Here is a 22,723-nt window from a genome sequence, read left to right as displayed (position 1 = left end):
ATGGCGGAACTGCTTGGGCACATCTACTCTTGCCAGTTGCAATCTATTCTCCAAACAGCAGCCAGAGTTTTCTTTCAAAATATGCATCTGATTGTATCACTCCCCTGCTTATAATCCTTCAGTGGTCTTCCTCAACCCTTATGACACTCGTTTTCCCTCACCATAACATCTAACCTCTGCCTACCTCTTCAGCCTCATTGTACCCCTTGCGGTCGATGACACTGTCATGGTGAACTATTTCAGAAGTTACTTAAGGAGTCACTATCTGCTTGTCTTTACTTGGACGAGTTTTCTTTATCCTCCAGCCTGCATTTTAGATACCACATCTTCTGGGAAGCTTGCTCCGATCATCCCAGTCTGTTTCTTGTCCTGCTATATGTGTCCAGGTTACCTATACCTTATAACACCCACTGCATACCTGGCCATTCACTTCTCTAGACTGTGGACTCCTTGGCAGAAAGGACTGTTTCTATTTCATTCACTATTCTGTCCTCAGTGTATAGCTGAGTGCCTGGCATGGAGTAAGTTTTTAAATGAACATATCGATGGTTGAGCGATGCATTTGTCTCTGCTAGCTCCTGCTTGCTGTCTTTGCCCTCCTCACCACTAACTGGCCCAAGACCTGTGGGGAATTTAGATTACAGACCTAGAGAGAATTGAGTCCTCCCCTGTTGCAACTTTAGGTCTAATCTGCCAGTCTTAGATGGAAGCTTCTGTTTCACCCTTCCATGCTGCTCTGAATCACTTGCAATTGTAGAGCTCAAAGGTCTGGAAAAGAAATGATAATCAGAGCCTTCAGGGTACCGCAACGGGACCCTGGGGGAATGGCCACTCCAGCTGAGTTCACTTACTCATCCTGGACACTGAAGTCTACTGGAGGGGGGCTGGTGGTGACATGGGTGTGGTGTTCAGAAGTCCCTGGCCTGGCGCCATGTCTTTCCTTGGGGTTCTCACCAAACCTAATGTTGCACAAACTCAATAGTGTACGCAAGTTTCCTGGCTTACCAAGATCCTTGCTCTGTGGGGTTGGCTAATGAGGCTATTTAGTTTCAGGGTGCATGCCTCAGGATTTTGCTTACTGGCCAATGGGGCCATAAAAAAGTCATCAAATTCGGAGGAGAAAGCACTAAATGCTGTGAACAAACAGCCCTCTAACAAAGTCCATTTTCTCCAAATGAGGAAGATAAGTGGTTCCTAAGAGCAGATGGACTGTTGTTCACTCACAGGAGGGGACCAGAAAAGGAAGTTCTTTTGGCAAAAGTAAGAACTAAATTGCAGAAACTTTATAAGTTAGGGAAGAATCTCCTTGCATGGCAGAGGCAATAAACTGGAGCAGGGTTCTTAGGTCTGAACTACTTTTCTGCCTCTTATCTCCATACCCGGTCACTACCACACACAGCCATCACAGCCCAGCCTGGCCCTATAACCTTTGCCCAAGTCCAGCCTGCCTCTCAGAACCTTGTCAATATCTCTGTCCATCCAGGAAATGTATTTTTGGGAAGTGGCTCTTGACTATTTCTCCTCAGACACTTGATTTTGATCTGAGTTTTGTCACTTTTTATCCTGCAGAGCTCTGAGCTTGATCAAAGGTTTCCCAGCAACTCCAGCATAATTGGGAGGGATGGCTATCTGGCCCAGTTAGGACGTCTGTGTCCCACATCACAGTACAGGATTTCATTCCTGGCCCTAGCTCCTGATTCCAGCCTTCTGTTAATGCACACTTTGGGAGGCAGCCATGGTGGCTTAAGTGGTTGGGTTCTTGCCACCCTTGTGGGAGACCTGGATTGAGGTCCCAGCTTCCAGCTTTGGCCCAGCCCAGTTGTGGACATTTGAGGAGAGAATAAGCAGGTGGGAGTGCCCTCTCTTTTGCTGGGTCTCTGTCTCTTTATATCTGTCTGTCTCTCTCTGCCTCTAAAAAAATAAATTAAGGCCAGCGCCACGGCTCACTAGGCTAATCCTCCGCCTGTGGCACTGACACCCCGGCTTCTAGTCCCAGTCGGGGCGCTGGATTCTGTCCCAATTGCTCCTCTTCAGTCCAGCTCTCTGCTGTGGCCCAGGAATGCAGTGGAGGATGGCCCAAGTGCTTGGGCCCCGCACCCACATGGAAGACTAGGAGGAAGCACCTGGCTCCTCGCTTTGGATCGGTGCTGCGTGCCAGCCGTGGTGGCCATTTTGGGGGTGAACCAACGGAAGGAAGACCTTTCTCTCTGTCTCTCTCTCTCTCACTGTCTAACTCTGCCTGTTCAAAAAAAAAAAAGTTAAAAAGTAATTGGGGACCCTAGCCATTTTGGTCCCAGATCCATCCCTCACATTTTTCAACCCTAACACCTAATAATGATAAGAGTAGCTAACATTTACTGAGTGACTATGTGCCAAACACTGTCCTGTGTAGTGATACATTATTTATTTTTCACAATAACCTTCTGGAAGAGGTAATATTCTTATCCTGTTTTATGGATGAAGAAATTGAGAAATTGAGGAATTTACCTAGGGTCACACTAGTAATACATGGCAAGGCTGAGACTTAAATCCAAAATGTTTGACTCTAATCTCCCACTCTAAACCACTACTTTCTCCATGCGTCAAATTTATAAACTCACCACAGATGCCCCAGATGACCTCTTGTTTACATACCTAGTAAAAAATCGTAGTAGGGACAAGCACTGAGAGATGGGAGATCACAAGGCTTGGTTCCAACAACTCAGAGAAAGAGGGAGTATGTTCACCATAAGATCCACAAGGAACTTTGTTGCTTTCACATCCCCCATTTCTCTAGCACTAAATACAGTGCCTGGTACATAGTACCTGCTCAGTAAGTATTTATTGAATGAATTAATGACCTTGCACTATGGTTTGCTTAGAGCTTTGCTGACTATAAGGACCTTGAAGTGACCTGTGAATTCCCTAGTTGAAGCTATGAGGCAGGGAGAACCGTGCCCAGTCCCATCAGCACAAATCTTTCTGCATAATCAAAACATCACCAGGTCCCAGATGATCAGCCTCTACTGACTTTCGTCATTTGCTACCTCAAAACTTTCTCATATCAAAAGAGCAGACACTGTCTCTAGAGCTCCTTTTAATAGTATCTGATTTCTGACATAGAGGACAGAAATTGGCTTAAAATCCTGGTATTTCTTGGTTGTTTCTTCTGAGTGATGACCTTGAGAAGGTCACTTTGCCTCTCTGGGCTGTATTCTCTTGACCTATTGCAAGATTGTGGACATGCTAGTATTTAGGGAAGGAATTAGGCATGTTCTACTCATTCCCTAGTCAGACATCATCCCTAACCCCAGCCTTTGTGTTGTTAGCAATGTTATTGGCAATATGTTTTTGGGGAGGAGAGAATGTGGAACACCTGCTCAATGACTCTGCTCAACCTTAAATCCAAGATAAAGAGTGAGCAGAAGAGCGCATGGGATGAATGGGGAATGAGGAGAGCCTGATGTCAAGCAAGTTTCCTTGCATGTCTCTTCACCTTAGGCAAAGAGGCCCGGGAGCCAGAGCTCTGGGTGGTCATGGTGAGCACGGTGGTGATGCCGAGCCCCACACGGGCAGGGGCAGCATCCATGTTGATCCAGAAGGAGACCCAGGACAGGATGACGATGAGTAGGCTGGGGATATACATCTGAATCAGATAGTAGCCCATCTGCCGTTCCAGGTGAAACTTCACCTCGATGCAAGTGAATTTCCCTGCAAGGAAAGAGGTGAGGTATCAGACCGCAGGTCCTCAGCCTGTAAACTGAGCCTGAGAGTCAGGACTAGGGCAGCCCTATCTCTGTTGCCCTGCTGCTGCGCACCTAAGCTAGGCCAATAAGGGTTTCAAAATGGCCCTAGGTGTATGAGGGGACTTTAGAATGTTTGTGGAAAACTGAATTAAAAAGTAAGTTTAGGAGCCAGTGCTGTGGTGCTGTGGGTTAAGCCATCATCTGTGAAATTGGCATCCCATATGAGCAATGGTTAGAGCCCCAGCTGCTCCGTATTATTAAAAAAAAAATATTTTTATTTATTTAGTTGAAAGGCAGATCCACAGAGAGGTAGAGGCAGAGGCAGAGAGAGGGAGGGGGCGAGAGAGAGAGAGAGAGAGAGCGAGCAAGTGAGCTTCCATCTGCTGGTTCACTCCACAGATGACCACAATGGCTGGAGCTGTGCCGATCTGAAGCCAGGAGCCAAGAGCTTCTTCCGGGTCTCCTACGTGGGTGCAGGGGCCCAAGGACTTGGACCATCTTCTACTGCTTTCCCAGGCCATAGCAGAGAGCTGGATTGGAAGTGGAGCAGCCAGGACTCGAACCAGCACCCATATGGGATGCTGGTTCTGCAAACCGGGGCTTTAACCCACTACACCACAGCGCTGGCCCCACTTCTAATATAGCTCTCTGATAATGTGCCTGGGGAGACAGTGAAAGATGGCCCAAGTCCTTGGACCCCTGCTACGCATGCAGGAGACCCAGATAAAGCTCCTGGCTCCTGGGTTTGGCCTGATCCAGCCCTGGCAGTTGTGGCCATTTGGGGAGTGAACCAGTAGATGGAAGATCTCTCTTTCTCTCTCTAATTATGCCATTCAAATAAATGAATTTTGTTTTGTTTCTGTAAAGATTTTTTTTTTATTTGAAAGGCAATGATACAGAGAGAAATGGAGAGAGAGAGAGAGATCGATCTTCCATCTGCTGGCTCACTCCCCAAATGGCCCCAATGGTTGGGGCTGGATCAGGCCAAATCCAGGAGCCAGGAGCTTTTTCTGGGTCTCCCACATGGGTGCAGAGGCCCAAGGACTTGGACTATCTTCTGCTGCTTTACCAGGTGCATTTCCAGGGAGCTGGATCAGAAATGGAGAAGGTGGGACTTGAACCAGTGCCAATATGGGATACCGACACTGCAGGTGGAGGCTTAACCTTCTACGCCACAGTGCCAGCCCCAAAATAAATTTTAAAAAGGTTTAGGGGCCAGAATTGTGACATAGCAGATTAAGCTACCACCTGTGACACCAACATCTATATCAGAGTGCCGATTCAAGTACTGGCTGCTCCACTCCCAATCCAGCTCTCTAACAATGTGCCTGGGAAAGCAGTGGAAGATGGCTCAAGTCCCTGGGCCCCTGCCACCTATGTGGGAGACCTGGAAGAAGCTCCTGGCTCCTGGATTCAGCCTGGCTCAGCCCTGGCTGTTGTGGCCATTTAGGGAGTAAACCAACGGACAGAGATCTCTTTCTCTGTCTCTTCCACTCTGTCACTCTGCCTTTCGAATAAATAAATAAATATTAAAAAACAGACAAGTATATTTGGGTGCAAAAATTTTTGAAATCCATGCATATGAAGGAGTCTTCAAAAAGTTCATAGAGGGCCAGTGCCGTGGCTCAATAGGCTAATCCTCTGCCTAGCGGCGCCGGCACACCGGGTTCTAGTCCCGGTCGGGGCGCCAGATTCTGTCCCGGTTGCCCCTCTTCCAGGCCAGCTCTCTGCTGTGGCCAGGGAGTGCAGTGGAGGATGGCCCAAGTGCTTGGGCCCTGCCCCCCATGGGAGACCAGGATAAGCGCCTAGCTCCTGCCTTCGGATTGGCGCAGTACGCCGGCCGCGGCGGCCATTGGAGGGTGAACCAACGGCAAAGGAAGACCTTTCTCTCTGTCTCTCTCTCACTGTCCACTCTGCCTGTAAAAAAAAAGCAAAACAAAAAGTTCATAGAAAAAAGTATTATTAAAAGCTGTGTATGGGTTTTAAATTTTTTTGTACCAAAATAACTTTATCTTTGAATTCCATTTTCCATGAACTTTTTGAAGTACCTGCCAGCACTTTCATTTCCAGCAGAAGGCCTTTGTAGTTAGTGACATCACAAGAGGATAAAGAGCAGGAGAGTTTCAGAGTCAGAGACTGTCTGCATATGAATCCTAAACTTTCCACTTATTAGCTATGTGACCCTGGGCAAAACACTCAAGCCTTTTGAGCTTTAGTTCACTTGTCTGAAAAACAGAGCAAAACCAATATTGACAGCATCACTGGGCTATTGGAAAAATTAAAAGGCATAATGTTTTTCAGGGGTTGCACACATAGGTAGCAGTTACTAAAGCATTAGTTTAGGGACTGGTGTTGTGACTCTCTGGGTTCAGCCGTTGCCTGCAACACCGGCATCCCATGTGACCATGGGTTCCAGTCCCAGCTGCTCCACATCTGATGTAGCTCCCTGCTAAAGTGCCTAGGAAAGCAGCAAAAGATGGTCTGAGTCCTTGGGCCCCTATCACATGGGAGATCTTGATGGAGTTCCAGGCTCCTGGCTTCAGCCTGGCCCAGCCCTGGCTGTTGTGGCCATTTAGGGAGTGATCCAGCGGGGATGGAAGATCTTTTTCTCCCCTACCCCGCCACCTCCCCACTCTCTGTAACTCTGCCTTTCACATCAATCAATCTTTAAAAAAAAAAATGAGGCCAGCGCCGCGGCTCACTAGGCTAATCCTCCACCTTGCGGCTCCGGCACACCGGGTTCTAGTCCCAGTCGGGGCACCGGATTCTGTCCCGGTTGTGCCTCTTCCAGGCCAGCTCTCTGCTGTGGCCCGGGAGTGCAGTGGAGGATGGCCCAGGTGCTTGGGCCCTGCACCCCATGGGAGACCAGGAGAAGTACCTGGCTCCTGCCATCGGATCAGCGCGGTGCGGCGGCCATTGGAGGGCGAACCAATGGCAAAGGAAGACCTTTCTCTCTGTCTCTCTCACTGTCCACTCTGCCTGTCAAAAAAAAAAAAAAAAGAAAGAAAGAAAAAGAAAAAAAGCTTTAGCTTAGACTTCATTCTGCTCTCAGCAGCCTTTCTTGTGCTTGCTAGTACCCCAGAAGCCTTGGTAGCAAAGTGCCAGTATCCCATATGGACACCGATTCTAGTCCTGGCTGCTCCTCTTCCAATCCAGCTCTCTGCTATGGCCTGAGAAAGCAGTAGAAGATGGCCCAAGTCCTTGGGCCCCTGCACCCATGTGGGAGACCCGGAAGAAGCTCCTGGCTCCTGGCTTCGGATCGGCGCAGCTCCATCCGTGCGGCCAATTGACACCATCACCAAGTGAACCAGCAGATGGAAGACCTCTCTCTCTCTCTCTGCCTCTCCTCTCAGTGTAACACTGACTTTAAAATAAATAAATCTTTTTTTAAAAAAGCAACAATTCACTGGGGATGAACGCTACCTGTGTGTTAAGCAAGTGAGGAGAGCCAGATAACAAACATTTGGAAATAATGCCTGGCAGAGAGCAGCTCTGGACAGCAGGCAGCGGGTTCTCCAAGAGCGTCAGGCAGTGGCATTTGATTCCACTAACATAAAGTGTGCTGGCCCCCGGTGCGTGGACTGGTGCTCTGCCACTCTTGCCAACCACCTTTGTCTTATCCTCTTTGCATGGTCCCAAGTCTAAGAAAACACTGGTTCAGAAGCAGAGGCTTAGGGTAAGCTAAGCGAGAACAATAGGATGTACATATAGTTATTTTATTCTGGTGTACACTTACGCTAATGAGGCCTACCTATTTCCTTATGGCCAGTCGTTTCATCAGTGACCCACAGGCCTGGAAAAGTCCTGTGACCCTGTGACTTCCCGCTGTTTCTTGAGTCTATCTCACCTTACCCCACCCCCAGTTTCTTGCCATGACATGCCCTTACTAGGTACCCATGTTTTCTTTTCTTTGTTTCATTTATGTATATTTTTAAGGCACAATGAGAGAAAGAGAGAGAGAGAGAGATGGATGGAGAGACAGACAGACAGACACACACACACAGATCTTCTGTCCACTGGCTCACTCCCCCAAACAGCCACAACGGCCAGGGCTGGATACTTCAAATAGTTCCAGGCTTTTGCTAGTATAAAACAGTGACTCGGGAGCCCTCTTGGTTCTAAAGCTAATGTCATATTTTGGAATGTTTCCTTATTAATGCATTCCAAGGTGTGGTATTCTTAGATAAACAAATAGGGAAATTTTTGTTTTAAGCTTCTTGAGTAAAGTTTCTCAAACTGTGTCCCCTGGATCACATGCATCAGGATCCTCAAGATGTTTATTAAAATATAGATTTCTGGGCCTCTCTCCAAGTATATGTGGTTAGAACCTCTGAGAAGTAGAGTCCAGGGGGCTATATGGCACACCAAAGTTTGAAAGCCATTGATCTATATACAAATAGCCAAGTTTTTACCAATAAGGAGCATACCAATTTCCATTCTCAACTGCATTTTTAAAATTCAGTGACCTGTTCCTCTCTCTACTCCCCAGCATTCCCCCACACACTTGCACATACATGTCCACTGGGCACATGTACATGTTCATGTACTCAGTGCATATCAGCATATTATAGGATGGGTCCAGGGTCACCCTCTTCAGCCTGTTGCCTCTATCTTAGGGTTTGAGCCACGTTTCCAGGGTCATGAGAAAACAGCAACTCTCAAGGAAGATTCAAAAGGCAAATACTCAGGCTGGAAAAGCAGCCCCTGTCCACTTGTTTACCCATTTTTTTTTTATTTGAAAGACAGAGTTATAGAGAGGGAGATACACACACACACACACACACACACACACACACCATCTGCTGATTCACTCCCCAAATGGCTACAATATCCAGGGATGGGCCAGGCCAAAGCCAGGAGCCAAGAGCTTCATTTGGGTCTCCCATGTGTGTGTAGGGGCCCAAGTACCTGGACCATCTTCTGATGCTTTCCCAGACCATTAACAGGAAGCTGGATGGGAAGTGGAGCAGCTGGGATTTGAGCTGGCCCCCACATGGGATGCTGGCGCTGCAAGCAGTGGCTTTACCCACTATGCCACAGCACCAGCCCCTCGCCCATGTTTTATACCTGAGAAACCAAGTCAATTTAGGAGAGCTGGATGGGGGGTGGCAACAGTGGCAGCTGTGGCCTATTCACTCTGAGTTCAAGATGGCCATTAACTGCTTCCAAATGGAAGTTCCCCAGCTTTCACACAAAGTTGGCCACAGGAAAAAGTGGAACACCCTTGCCACTCAGTGTCATAGGCCCATTGGCTCTGCAGCACATCATGGGGATGGAGTTAGATGTATCTGGATTTGAGTTCAAAACATGCTATTTGCTATCCATATAGCTTGGACAATTCATTTAACCTCTTAGAACTTCAGTTTTCCTTTACTGAAAAGCCATGTTGATAATTGCTACCACAAAGAGTTGAAGTATACAAAGCACTTAACACCGTATCTAGCCTAGATTGGGCCTTCAAGCAAGGATGGCCCCCTTGTCCCCTGGAGGCCTTCTGTGACTCAAAGCCAGTAAAGAGCCTCTTTCTTACCTGTGTTGTAGTACTTGGTACAATAGCCTAGATCCTTCTCATCTCGCAGGATGAACTGGGGCAGGGTCAGCCCCTCAGCCACTTGGACAGCAGGAGCATCTTCTAGCCACTCAAACACGAGATCATTCATGGTGTAGCCAACTACAAGTGGAAGATATGGCAGAGGGCCTCAGAGTGTGAATGATGGGTGAAGGCAGAGGTAGGGCTAGAACTAGCAGGAGAGAACAGATGAGGAGTAAGGCCTGCGTTTAGGAACTTCGTGCTCATATTTGAAAGGGAAGCTTTTCTGAAGCTGGTACTTGGGCAGTTATCCTACGCACCCATCCTAACTGGGAAAATCAGCAAAATTTCAGGCGCCTTTACTACCCATTCTCGAGCTTGAGAAAGGTCCAAAGAAAAATGATTCTGGCAGATCTAGAATGCAGGTCAATAGGATTGGAAAGATGTCAAGGACCCCAGCTGGGAACCTCCTGCCTTATCTCATGCCCAGGGGATTAAGCATGTGTACTGAACACATGTCTTGAGCTGAGCCAGCCTCAGAGCCAGGACTTCCGCCACTTCACCTCAGGGAGGAGAGAGCTATTTATATTCTGCCAGTCATGCATGGGACAATGTACATACCACAGACTCCTAGCCAGAGCCTTAAATTGGGGCAAATAGAGAGCTAATAGCTGAGCATGCCAAGTTGTTCACGGTTAGCTAGCAGTTAATGAAGGTTCATGCCACATATAAGGCCATATTCACACAGGTCTGGTAGAAATGGGAGCAGAGCACTGAGCTGAGAGATACCCAGTGTAGGACTCTGACCCAGAGTAACTGTGTGACTTTGGGAAACTTCCTTTTCCTTTAAATGGGGATAGCTGTAGTTGCTCTACCCATTTTTCAGAGTTGTTGTGAAGGGGTAATGAGAACCTGGATGTGAAAGTGGCTTATGCACCTTCTTCTCTGAGGACCAGGTGGGTGTCTCCTGATCCCACAGTCTCACCTCATCTACGAGATGGGGAAGGAGCGGAAATGAGTGATGTGTCACCCTTGCCGTGCTTCTTTGAGCAGCTGTGCAGGCTGGTGTCCCTGCCAAGGATGAGCACTGTCTTTTCCTGGAACTGTTCTTCCCTACCTCTCACAAAGGCCCTCTATGGAGATGGAGAAGCATGGTCCAGAGAGTACTCTCCCACTCTGCCTACAATGCAATTTTTATAGGCATCTTCAAGGTCTTGGGATGGGCATCAAGGTAGAACTGCTTCAGGCCCTGTGAGAAGGAGCATACTTTTGGGCAAAGGAAGTGCCCCTCAAATCTCCCCAGCAACCAGCAGAGGCACTTTTGTACATAATGCTGGGGCCTTCCCACTCCCTGGCCCTGTGGAACAGCCAGAGCAGCAAATAGTGCTGGGATGAAAAGCACATTGGACTGTTAGGGCTCCCTGGCTTCTGTTTGATCTGGGCCAAGAATGGACTGCATGGGCTTGGATAAGTCCCTGCCTAGTCTGGAATATTGTGGAATGGGGTGAACTGGCTGCTATTTCAGGCATTGAACTGTGACTGTCTTAGAAACACTTACAGCTCTCCAGCTGCATCGTGCAGGTCTGGATGTCCATCGGGAAGTTCTTGAGGTCCATTGGGCAGGACAAAATGAGGGTCAACCTGTTAGAGACAGGAAGAAAGACATGATTTCGGCTTCCTGGGCACTAACACAGCACAGGGGAATCCCCCTCCTGCCCCTTATCCATTTAGCTTCTTTCCCTTGACACACATTCTCCCAGCCATCCATCAGGTGCACCTGATGCTGTAGAGTACATTCCCATTCTTGAAGATGCGCAGTAACTTGTTGTCTGTGGTCACCTCATGGAAGTTGGCCCCTTTCTCATTGGCGAAGAACAGATCTGGCTTCCAGATAGAGTCCAGCATGGAAGGATCAAGGTCCAGAGAGTCATCAGGATATTCTCTGTAGGCCAGACGTGGGTCATTCCACTGCTGCCGCAAGAAGACATTCACCCTGTAGTCCTGGAAGGGTGCAGAGATGGGCCCATCAGAGGCCATGTGAGTCACAGAGGCCCAACAAGCCTACGTGGGAGGAAGAGCAGGAGGAAGAGCAGGAGGAAGCGCTGGGGCCACATCTCAGGGCCAGTGGTCAGTTTCCACTGGAGAAGGAACCTGCCTTAGGCTGATAATGGCAAAGCCAGGTGGGGAAAAGGCATTTATTTAAACGCTTACTGTGTGCCAGGCATTTTGGTAAGTGCTTTATCTGTATGCATCCTGTCACCTAAATCTCACACCAACCTTGTGAGGAGGGTGCTGTCACGATCTCCACTTTATAGATGAGAAACCAAGACAAAGAGAGATTTTTAGTAATCTGCCTAAGTTAGTGCAGCTACTAGATGGTAGAGTCAGGATTGGAATCTAGGTTTGTCTGGTTCCAAGGTGTGTGCTCTGCACCAAACTACTGAACACCTGCTGCTTAGGCGAGGCTGTCTTTAGTCATGGAAATGCAGCGATAGGGAAAACTGTCCTCCCAGTGACCAACCTTGGATATCCCATGGCTTTAGAAACGATCATATAACAGAGAAAGGACGGAGGAGGCAGGAAATGTCTGCTCTCGGGTGGGCTTCTCCCATTCACACTAGATTGGGAGCAGGGAACAGGGAGACCCCCTTACCATAGTGGTCTCAGTGACGGAGCCGAAACTGTTGATGAAGATGTTGCAGGTCACGTTCACGGGTGGGCCTGAGGGTAGCAAAGCACAGCCCATTGGCAGGGCATTCCAGACTTGGAGCAGGGTCCAGGACTCCCTCCTGGAGCTTTGTACCAGGGCGCTCCTGGCAGGAGGCAGTGCCAGCTACATAGGCCCCTGGGCAACAGTGTGGGGATGCTCCTTCTCAGCTGGCAGAACTAGCATGGGCTCTTAACCTCCTTTCCTTGGGGCAGGGCACACGGACTGGCTGGGTAGTGTGCCATCAGAAGTGATGGGGAGGGAGGGAGTTTTATAGGATCTATGTTTCCTACCTTTAAAATTGGGCCGAATCCTGGCATCGTAACCAGATGTGCGCCCCATAAGCTTGTCCAAGAAATCAGAAGGCGACATGGGCTGGGGCCCCTTGCTCCCAGATTTGACATCATCTTTTGCCAAGGCCACCCTGGACAGGAGAGATAAAGAAGTCTGAGACCAGTTGTATTCTTCAGTTATCACAGACTCTATCCATTCTTGTCCTCCCTCCCCCCTGCCTCTGGCTGCTCTCCCCATCAGGCAGGATAGGTGAGGTGGGACTCGGGTGCCCTCTTGCCAAATGAAGAGACCAAAAACAGCCATAAGCCCACATGGCAGCTCACCAGCTAGTCCTAGAAAGCAGCTTTCATAGAGTATATACTTTTCCTTTCACCACTCTCAGTGAGATGAGGGGAGGGGGAAGAGGTGAGGACTATTATATCCGCTTTACAGCTAAGAAAAGTGAGGCTTCAAAAGGAGTGACTTTTCCAAAGTCTTAGTGTTAGCGAATGACAAGGTCACAGTTCAAACCCTGGTCTACCTCAGCCAGTGTTCTCTTCCTGAAGGATTTTTGAAAGTGTTCAAAGAACAGTGTCTCCCTGGAGATCATGTGGCCACTGCAAAGTTTTGCCCATCTGGCCTCGCCAGGGATGGGAAGGTCCCAAGGAGACGACTTGGTTTCTGATGCTTGGGCTTCATGCCGGGCTGCTCAGAATCCAGGAAGATTTCTGTGGGGGAGGCTTGGTTTCAGGAAGTGATGGTTGGAGCTATGTTTTAGTTCAGGGAGGTGGCTGCTGTAAGCAGGTGAACTTGCTTTGAGAACCGTGGTGGGAATCTGGATTCTAGTAGTGCGGGCGTGTTTCCTGGTAGGGTAATGTTGAGAAGGTCAAATTCCATTGTCCCCTCTAACAGCTTGGTTTTGAGGAAGGGATCAAGGTGCTTTGGCCTAGCCTGAATGCCAGCCCTCTTCTCCTCTACAAGCCACTCCCCTAACAGCAGTAAAGCACCTGTACTTGCCTGCTTTCCAGCTTATCTGCCAACAGAGAGACTAGAGATCAGGATCTCAGCAGAGGCTTGGGTGCAGGGACACAGCTCAGGGCCTGGTGCTTCCTGCTCCATCATGCTGTCATCAGGGTGCCAGGCACTACAGCCAGTTCCTCCACGGCTGCTGCTGTGCTGTGCGATTGGCAGCAAGCTCACTGCTGTCCTTTTGGGTGCTAGTCTGCTTGGAGCCAGTGAGCTCCTTTTTCTCAGTAAATCCGTGTACCAGCCAGTGATGGATAACATAGTAAAAATAGCTAAGGCGCCCTGTGGAAGATGTTACACACCTCATCTAGATAAGTTCTCACATCAGTCTTTTGTGACCATCCTCATTGCAGTCATGCTTCAGCATCCACAGGGGGTTGGTTCCAGGACCCCTAAGGATACTAAGATCCATGGGTATTCAAGTCCCTTATATAAAATGGTTGAATATTTGCATAGAACCTAAACGCATCCTCTTGTACACTTTAAATCAGTTCTAGATTGCCAATCGTTCCAAATACACTATACTGTACTGCTTAGGGAATAATGACAAGGAAAACAACTCTAGGCAGCTTCAGTACAGATGCAAATTGTTTTTTTCAAATATTTCCCTTCTGTGGTTGGCAGAATCTTGGGATGTGGAACCCACAGATCCAGAGGGCTGATGGCTGATCAGTAAGGTGGAGTGAATGGTAAAGCCAAGATTTGAACCAGAGCTATTGACTTCAAAACTAAATCTGTGGACCACAATACCAGGATGCAGGAAGGTCAGTGGCAGCCCCGCTCTGACTGCCCAGAGTCCTGCCTTCTTGAATGTCCCAAGCAGGAGGAAGTCTTTACCCTGGAGACAGAGGCCACTCTGCCCTCCCCACCCCCCATCCCCGTCGCCCCCTGCCTTCAGCAGGGCCAGTCAAAGCAGGTGGCCTAAGCAGGCTCTGCAAATCCAAAGAGGCTAGAGTGGTGCTGGAGCGAGCAAAAGTCTGTGGCTTTACCCCAGGATGTCCACGCTGGCCAGGTGCTGCTGAGACCACCGCTGCTGCTGGCCATCTGCCATCAGCCTGCTGGGAGGCCACATGGCCCGGCACATGGAGCAACTGGACCCTCCCCACCATCCTTAGCCCCACTTTCAGGTCACCCCTCCACTAGCCCCAGTCCTAGGACCCTGGGTCAGACTTCAGGCCCAGCTGTCTACAGCCTCAACCCCTGTTGCAGCCCCCTCTTCTGAAAGCAGAGTCACTGTGTGCAGCCACTCCTTCCTCCCTTTCATTCCTGGAAAGTCCCATACACTGGCAAGACCCAGGAGGACACACTGCTGACTGTCCTTCTCAGGTAATGGCCTGGGTGGGGTGGGGGGAACGCTGATTCAGCCGATGGGCACCTATGTGACCTTGGACAAGTCACCCCCCCCCCTTCCCTAGGCATTAGTTTCCATGAATAAAGCAAAGGACTTGGACCCAAGACTCTGAGGGCCCATCTTGCTCTAATTGCTCATGGACTCCAAGCACAAGTGGGGACACGGCCACTGGAGCTGGAGCCGTGGGGCAGCCTCCCCTCCAGGAGAGCCTGCAAGGGCCAGCAGGGTACTGTTTTCTGCTAGAGCCCTCCTGTCAACTCCAGCTAAGCTGCCTTTGCATTCTGAGCTGCTTTGCCCTCTTAAGACGTTTACTGCTCTGCCCCATATCCTTGTCTACCTGCTGGCCAATGTGTCTGCTATCAGTGGGGCAGGAGGTTCCACAGAGGAAGCAGTTCTGGGGTGCTCCTTGGAGGAAGAGGAAGAAGAGGATGCTGCAGTGGGCACTCACCCCCTGCACCTCGAGAGGCACCCCTCTTATGACCAGTTCAGCACAAACCACAACTATCTTTCCTGCTCAGCGCACCCTGCCAACCTAGACTGGCTTCTGGTTTACTGAAAACAGGGCAGTCGCCGGGGAAGAGGACATTTCTAAGGACTCCCAAACATATCTTGCCTGCAAGCCCAGGAAATTAGTGCTACTCGGTGCTGCTGGAACGACAGTGAGCAGCCATGTGCACAGGGGGCAGGGTAACTGCAGAGGGCCAGGGCATGAGGAGCCCAGCCTCACCCTGCTGTGGTCTTTGGGCGAGACGCTGCTACTTGAAGCCCCTTGCACAGGCAGCTGACAGAAGTTGCTGTCATTTTTAGGGATCTGGGCCGTGCGTGGTCCACCATGTCAGGAGTCAGGCTTGGATGACAGGACAGCTGGTCTCCATCCTGGGGCTCAGCGACCTAATCTCTGCCCAGGACCAGGAAACGCCCCTCATGCAGAAGCCTTCCCACCAGCACCGGGGCCTTGATGTCTCAGAAAAGCTGCTGCATCCTGACTGGGGCTGGATGTGTCCTCCCCTGGAACCCTCCGGACTGTGGACTTTTGGCAAAGTTAGAGGAAACTGCCAGCTGCCCTGGCTGCCCCCAGCAGAGTTTGCATGCACCTCCTTCTCCCCCGCACTCAGCTCACCTGAGGAGGATCTGCCCTGGCAGGATCCAGAGGAGAAGGAAGGAGAGGTTTGCAGGAACAAGAGTTGTCATTTCCGTGGGGGCACCTTGGCGCCCTTTCTCAGCCTGGCTGCCAAGGTGAGAGGGGATATCCCTGTGGGAATGCCCAGAGAACGGCGCCTTCCTCCAACTTGGGCTGCTTGCAAGGAGCCCGTGGGGCTGGGCTAGGAGTTGTGCTCTTTTTCCTCTTCGGCCTCTTTCCTCTGCCCTGTCTTTATCGGTCACAGGCCAGAACTAGTCCCCTGAAAATGATCTTGACACAGACAACCCTACTGGCTCCTGCCTGGGCTCACCCTGGGCTCTGGAAGGGGCCTCAGCCTGCCGGCCAGCGTGCCAGCAAAGGTTCTCTTTGGGCAGCAATCACTCTCCAAACCCTGCCTGGAGAGTCTTGGAGGGGAGGGAGGAGGGAGACCGGTAGAAGATGTTTCCCTCCCTCCCACCTCCCCCCTGCATGCACCCTCCTAAAGCAGCAATTTAAAGGCACAGTCGCCAGCAGCTGGAGGGGGGTTCAGAGCAATGGCCGTGTGCCGTGTGCCGGGGAGGAGCCTGGGCTGCCGCCGCCGCTGATCCCCCGGAGAGGCAGAGGTGCCCTGGCCAGCCTCTAACTCTCCAGCTGGAAGAGTGCAAGCAGGCAGCCTGCTCCCCACCACCACCCCCACTCCCCCAACAGCTTTTCTTTCAGCCTGGAGTCAAGCCGGGGCTGATGTTTTAAGAGGGGTGGGAAGGATCTGAGAGGGTTTAGGTGGAGCCACTGGGTGTTCTCAAGCTCACAGCTTCAGGTCCCAGAGGAGGCAAGAAGGAGGCTGAGGGCGGGGGTGGCTTTCCCCCCATCCTCTATGTAGGTGGAGGCACAGACTATGAGGGACTCTGGAGCCCTCCTCAGATGTGGCCCTATGTGCCTGCCCCCAGCCCCTTCAGCTGGGTGCTTGTGCGTTCTTTCCCCTGCCCGCCTCGATCTCTTGCTCCCTCCTTGATCCCTCCCTCCCTCCCTCCCTCAGGTCGTGCCTGCAGAGCTTGGGACCCTGTCTAGCTCTCAGAATCCCTCTCTGACACCCCTTCCTCAGCCCTGCTTGTGGGGAGGCAGAACTGTCACAGGCAGGGGGTGGGCTGGGACACAGCAGGCTTGGCACGTGTCAGGGGAATGGCAAGGGGGCCAGGGATAGTGAGTAGCAGCCCTCAGCCCTAGAAGGAGGAGAGAAGCCAAGCGGAGGGTTGCCCTCCTCCCCTGCCTTTGCCATCAGCTTCCAGCGTCCAGGTGCTCCCACAGCCTCGTTTTCTTCTGCCTAGCCCATTCCCAGAGTTCCCAGGAGTGCCTCTTCCTCCCACCACCCCCCCAACTCCATTCCTCTGCTCCTGCCTCTCTCCCTGAAGTTTTCCCTCACCTATCCCCTCTCCATCTCAATCTCCCTCGAGGTGTCTTCTAGGAATCTTACCCTCTTCTGGGTCTGTCACCCTCTTCTCTTCTCCCTCATTTTCTCGCCATTCACGTTTTCTCTCTCAATCTCTCCCCTCTCCCTTCACAGTCACTCTCTCCTCCTAAGTGACAGCAGGGAGGTTTCATTTCTTTTTCAGTGAAAATCTCTCTGACCAGCTCTGCTGAGTGTGAATGCGTCCTGGGCCAGGGTTCTGTGCCACCTTACGGGGCCAATGTCAGAGCTGACTGCAGCCTCCCCAGCCTTGCCAGTGAGTGGTTTGAGGGTATTGGAAGCTCTTCTTTGAGGATCCATTGGTAACACAGAGGACTTAATAACAAGGCAGCCGTGGATGCATCTTGTGTAGCATCTCCTTTTTGACTGTGTTGTTAAGGAGGAGATATCTTCAAACCACAAATGGAAGGGAAAGAACAGGATTTTGAACAATACACACTAAGATATTGATGAGTAAGCAGAGCTTTTGGAATGGGAACTGAGACCATTACAAGCCTCAAATGAGGCCTAGATGGCCTGTAAATGCAAAGTGCGGATTATCCCAAACACATCTGCAGCTGCCCTTTCACCTGCTCCCCTTTCTGCTTTGTCTCCCTTAAGCATACCCATCCCCACTCTGTGGGCAGGGACTGCCCAGGCCCCGGAGCTGGAGGGAACATTCTCCTCCTTTGTGTAGTTCTCTCTCTCTCCCTCCCTCCCTCCCTCCCTCTCTCTCTCTGCTTCTGCCTCTCTGTAAATCTGCCTTTCAAATAAATCAGAGAGAGAGAGGGAGAGAGAGAGAGAGGTCTTCCATCTGCCGGCTCACTCCCCTAATGGCTGGAGCTGGACTGATCTGAAGCCAGGAGCCTGGAGCTTCTTCCGGATCTCCCATGTGGGTGCAGGGGCCCAGGCACTTGGGCCATCCTCCAGTACTTTTCAGGGCCATAGCAGAGAGCTGGATTGGAAGAAAAGCAGCCAGGACACAAACTGGTGCCCATATGGGATGCAGGCACTGTAGGCTGTGGTTTTATCTGCTATTTATTTGAAAGGCAGAGTGACACGCAGAGAGTGAGATGCAGAGAGAAAGAGATCTTCCATACCCTGGTTCACTTTCCAAATGGCCTCCACAGCCAGGGCTGGGCCAGGCTGATGATAGGAGATAGGAGCTCCATCCGGGTCTCCACTGTGGGTGGCACGGACCTGAGGACCTGGGCCATCACCCACTGCCTTCCCACATAAGTTAGCAAGAAGTTGGTTGGGGAAATGGAGGAGCGGAGACTCAAACCAGCACTCCCATATGGGATGCAGGTGCCACAACACTTGCCTTTACCTCTGACAAACATGATCACATCATCCCACAGCCTCAACAGTTCCCCATCGCTCTCAGGCTGCAGTCCAAGACCCTGTGTGATCTGGCCACTCTTCGCACCCCCCTGATGCACCCAGACGTTCTTGTCCTGCCTTGCCATTTCCCGGTATTTTCACATTTGCATGTATTTGCTTTGCTCAGAGCACACTTGCCTCCACTCTTACCTTTCTGGAATGAGTTCTGTTGTCATGTGCTCGAGGAAGGCTTCTTGAGCTGAGCTACCATCGGGAGGTGTGAATTAGAGACCCTCACCATCCTCCGCACAGTGTGCTCCGTCTACCATGGTCGCCTGCTTCTTGCCTCTCACCCCTACTATAACATGAGCTCCCCAGAGCACAGGCACAGTCTCCCAGCAAAGCCCCAGCATGGAATCAAGAAGTTAGGGAGCGTCTGGTCAAAGATGCGTCCTGGGCACCCAGGGATACTTCCTTGAGTTGAGTGCCTCTGCGTGTTTCTCTGTCAAAGCTGAATGGTGAGTCTCTCTCTCTCTCTCTCTCTCTCTCTCTCTCTCTCTCTCACACACACACACACACACACACAGAAAGCCAGCATGAGGGATTGGTAATGAGGAGAACGAAGGAAGGAAGCAGTTTTCATTGCTTTGCCCCTTAGGCTTGTGGCCTCACACTCAGTCATCCGGAATTCTTGGCTAATGGAAGGTATAGGCCCCTGAGCACTGCTTCATTGTCTCGGGTCTCACCTCCTGAGTGCCCCCATGGGATCCCTAAGTGCTGACAGCATAGCAGGGACAGCTTTCTGGCAGGAAAGAGTCCCTTCTTGTGAGAGGCTGCAGCAATGAACAAATGTCTGGCTGCCATGAACAAGAGAAGCAGCTTTTCTCAGGTACTGGAAGCACAAGGGAGACCAAGAGCGAGTTGACAAGCAGCAGGGGATGTCCCTATTCAGAGTTCCCCCCAGCGAGTTCTCTAGGTTTCCCTGTACCGAAAGGAAGCTACAGTCTCTAAAGATGACCTCGGCATCAGTGGCCTGTGCTGTGGCGTAGTGGGTTAAAGCCCCGGTTTGCAGAACCGGCATCCCATATGGGTGCTGGTTCGAGTCCTGGCTGCTCCACTTCCAATCCAGCTCTCTGCTATGGCCTGGGAAAGCAGTAGAAGATGGTCCAAGTGCTTGGGCCCCTGCACCCATGTGGGAGACCTGGAAGAAGCTCCTGGCTCCTGGCTTCAGATCGGCTCAGCTCCGGCAGTCGCAGTCATTTGGGAAGTGAACCAGCGGATGAAGACCTCTCTCTCTCTCTCTCTCTCTGGCTCTGCCTCTCTGTAACTCTGTCTTTCAAATAATAATAATAAAAAAGATGACCTCAGCATTTTCTGCTGTGGGAAGGGTACAGAATTGGCCCAGTCTTTGCCACCGTAACTTTTTCTTGTCTCATTACCAAACTACAGCCTCTGGGAATCTCCTTGTTCCAAAATCTCCGTGTTCTACTTCCTGCTTCGCAATTGGCTGCCACACTGGCCCCCAGAACTGGCTTGATTGCAGTGTTGGAGGTGGTGTCAGAACTACAACAGGCAACATGGTTTTCAGGATCCAAGATTTTATTGCATCATGAAAAAAAAAACACTACTGAGTTGCTAAAAATGGATTAAGCCTATTTTCATAAATGTTTCATTCCAGGGAAGAGTCTGTCACATTTCAGCCCTATGCAGGGAAAATGGCAACTGCACCCTGCTGACAAGCAGTCTTCCTAAACCCTGTCCGAGGAGCAGCTTGTGTGTGCTGGGATAGGCATCGTTTGGTAAATGCCCTGATGTCTAGAGCCCTAGGGCTGCACTGGGGCGGGAGGCAAAGTTGGAGAAGCATTTGGCACACCTTCCTGGACCCAGTTCCAATGGCCTGGCAGCATGGCTCCCTTCCAGCCAATCTCACCTATTGCTGACGGGTTTGAAAGGTAGGCTGTGTCTCCAATCTGAGGAAGCTCTCAGAGCTTTAGCTCCTTTTTAGAGACGTTGTGATGAGAAGTTGGAAGGGATTTGAAATAAAGGACAGATGCCTTTTTAAAAAATCTGCTGACGATGACCCGGGTGTTTCAGTTGGATCTCTAAGGAGCAAAGCTGCATCTTTTTGCTGCATGTGGATTTTTCTTTTCAGGGTCATTTTCAGCTTTCAAGGATGTGGTCGTTTACTTGCAAGCAGGGGCTCCCCTTCTGGTGTTCAGGAGCATGGGTGACAGAGGCAGAAAGGTTTTTCAGTCTCCAAGGTTAAGGAGATGAGGCGGCTGTGTGATGGGGCCAGTAAAGGTGTGGGAGTTGCTCAGCCCTACACTCAGCCGGAGTAAGGAAGAAGGACAAAAAGGCAGATGTGTGAGGCACGTTCTGTGTTTTCCTCACTTTCCTGGTTCAAGTACCAGGCTTCCTTCTTCTTTATAGAATGTTTCAGGCCTGAATTTTGCCAACAAATCCTGAGGCATCTGAACTTGGAAGAGGCACAAGATGTTACCTGAGCTTCTCCTAGTCCCTCAAGGCAAACCAAGTGTCAGCAGTATGTTAGCACCTGTGAACCATGGGCCTTGCCTCTGTGACTGGGCTGTCTGTTCTATGTCCAGGAGCAAATGGGAGCGTGGGGCTCTGGCTAGGGCAGGTGCATTGACTGGACCCTCAGAATTATTACCCATCTCATCAACCACTTCACAGCAATTCACTAGTCGTGCAGAAGAGTTTCATTAAGGTTTCCACAACGTTTGCATGGACTTGTCTCTTGGCTCTCATAACTGCAATATTCTTGTTCGGAGATGACAGCACCATGTCACGCGTCTTCTCAAAGGTAAATTGGTTTTTGCTTGTGATCATGCTCATGAATATTTTATTTCACTCATTTGGGGATTGCGATAATCCATGCTGTGTAAGGCGTGAAATTCTTGCATAACGTAAAAGCAAAAGGATTCAGAAAAATGAATAAATATTTGCTGTGTGGAATGGATGTCATTCCCACCAATTCACGCATGCATTCAACAAATGTTTATTGAGTGAAAATTATACACCAGATGTTCTAGGTGCTGCAGATACATTTTGTGAATAAAGCAGATAAAGTCCAGGCCCTCAGGTAGCTTACACTCTCCTCAGTTAGTAATAGAATTCCTTCCCAAAGAAGGCTTCTGCATGGGTCATCAACAGCACCCCAGGGCCCAAGAGCCTCTCACAGCATTTGAGCAGGGCATTTATTACAGAGCCTAACAAACAGACCACTTTTCAGCAGGTGGTAATAGGCGTCATTTCCATCCTTCCCAGAATCTGGCTGCTAGTCACCACTCAGAGGTCATCACACCCTCCCACAACGGTTTTCTTCCAATAATCCAACCCTACATTATCCATGAGTCAGAGTCCTATTAGTCCTTTGTCAGCAGTGTTAATATGTGCATTCCTCACTAGGAGAGTTAGGTGGCATTAACGGCACTCCTAGCTGTGATGGTTTCCAATTATTTGGGATTTTTTTTTTCCTCTCTCTCTCTCTCTCATTCTCCTTCCCTCCCTCCCTTTTGTATTTTTTTCCTTCCCTTTCTTTTTTTGAAAAAACTTATTTGAAACATACAGACACACATAGATAGATGATAGATAGATAGATAGATAGAGCGAGAGAGTGAGTGAGTGAGTGAGAAAGAGAGAAAAATCTTTCATCTGCTGGTTCACTCCCCAAATGGACACAATTGCTGGGGCAGGGCCAGGCTGCAGCCAGAAGCCAGGAACTCCACCAGGGTCTTCCACCTGGATTGCAGGACCCAAGCACTCAGGCCATCTTCTGCTGCTTTCCTAGGTGCATTAGCAGGGATGTTGATCAGAAGTGGAACAGTCGAGACTTCCACTGGCACTCATATGGGATGCTGGCATCACAGCAGTGGCTTAACCCACTGTACCAGACACCAGTCTCTTTTTTTCCAGTCTGTATTTTTGTCTGTTCTCCTGTCTTGTCTTCTTCTTTTTGATTTTGCCATGAGTAGATTAAAGTCAGCTGCACTAGGACACGGGACACTTACCTAAGGAAAAGTTTGGTTGGTGACTATGTAGAATTATGCAGAGGAGTGAGTGTTTGTCTTAGCAGCTAAGATGCTGGTTAAGATGCCTGTGTTCCACACCAGAGTGGCTGGGTTTGAGTCCTGGTTCTGGCTTCTGATTCCAGCTTCCTGCTAATGTGCCCCTGTGAAGCAATGGTAATGGCTCAAGTACTTG

General features: G+C 50.2%; 1 protein-coding gene and 1 long non-coding RNA gene across 3 annotated transcripts in view; one reads left to right on the top strand and one right to left on the bottom strand.

Moving 5' to 3' along the window:
- LOC138847691 (uncharacterized) overlaps positions 1-7,120 on the top strand; it is a 36,308-nt gene extending 29,188 nt beyond the window's left edge. Inside the window, exon 2 of the long non-coding RNA XR_016228130.1 lies at positions 6,882-7,120. This is a non-coding gene — a long non-coding RNA (uncharacterized LOC138847691). The remainder of the gene's footprint in view (positions 1-6,881) is intronic.
- Positions 1-16,454, bottom strand: part of LOC100349444 (glycine receptor subunit alpha-4) — a 28,234-nt gene extending 11,780 nt beyond the window's left edge. The window contains exons 1-7 of one of the 2 annotated variants that reach the window (XM_089324499.1): positions 15,733-16,454; positions 12,256-12,386; positions 11,909-11,976; positions 11,033-11,256; positions 10,814-10,896; positions 9,256-9,396; positions 3,476-3,690 (exon numbers count right to left, since the gene is read on the bottom strand). In XM_089324499.1, coding sequence (XP_089180625.1) covers positions 3,476-3,690; positions 9,256-9,396; positions 10,814-10,896; positions 11,033-11,256; positions 11,909-11,976; positions 12,256-12,386; positions 15,733-15,803 — 933 coding nt within the window. In that variant the 5' untranslated portion in view covers positions 15,804-16,454. The remainder of the gene's footprint in view (positions 1-3,475; positions 3,691-9,255; positions 9,397-10,813; positions 10,897-11,032; positions 11,257-11,908; positions 11,977-12,255; positions 12,387-15,732) is intronic. The other variant, XM_070067158.2, reaches the window with a different exon arrangement.
- Between the last annotated feature and the right edge of the window lie 6,269 nt (positions 16,455-22,723).

The sequence above is a fragment of the Oryctolagus cuniculus genome, chromosome X (assembly GCF_051225735.1).
Source record: "Oryctolagus cuniculus isolate XC-2025 breed Fujian yellow rabbit chromosome X, ASM5122573v1, whole genome shotgun sequence".
Classification (NCBI taxonomy): Eukaryota; Metazoa; Chordata; class Mammalia; order Lagomorpha; family Leporidae; genus Oryctolagus; species Oryctolagus cuniculus.
This window is presented reverse-complemented; position numbering and strand designations above follow the sequence as displayed.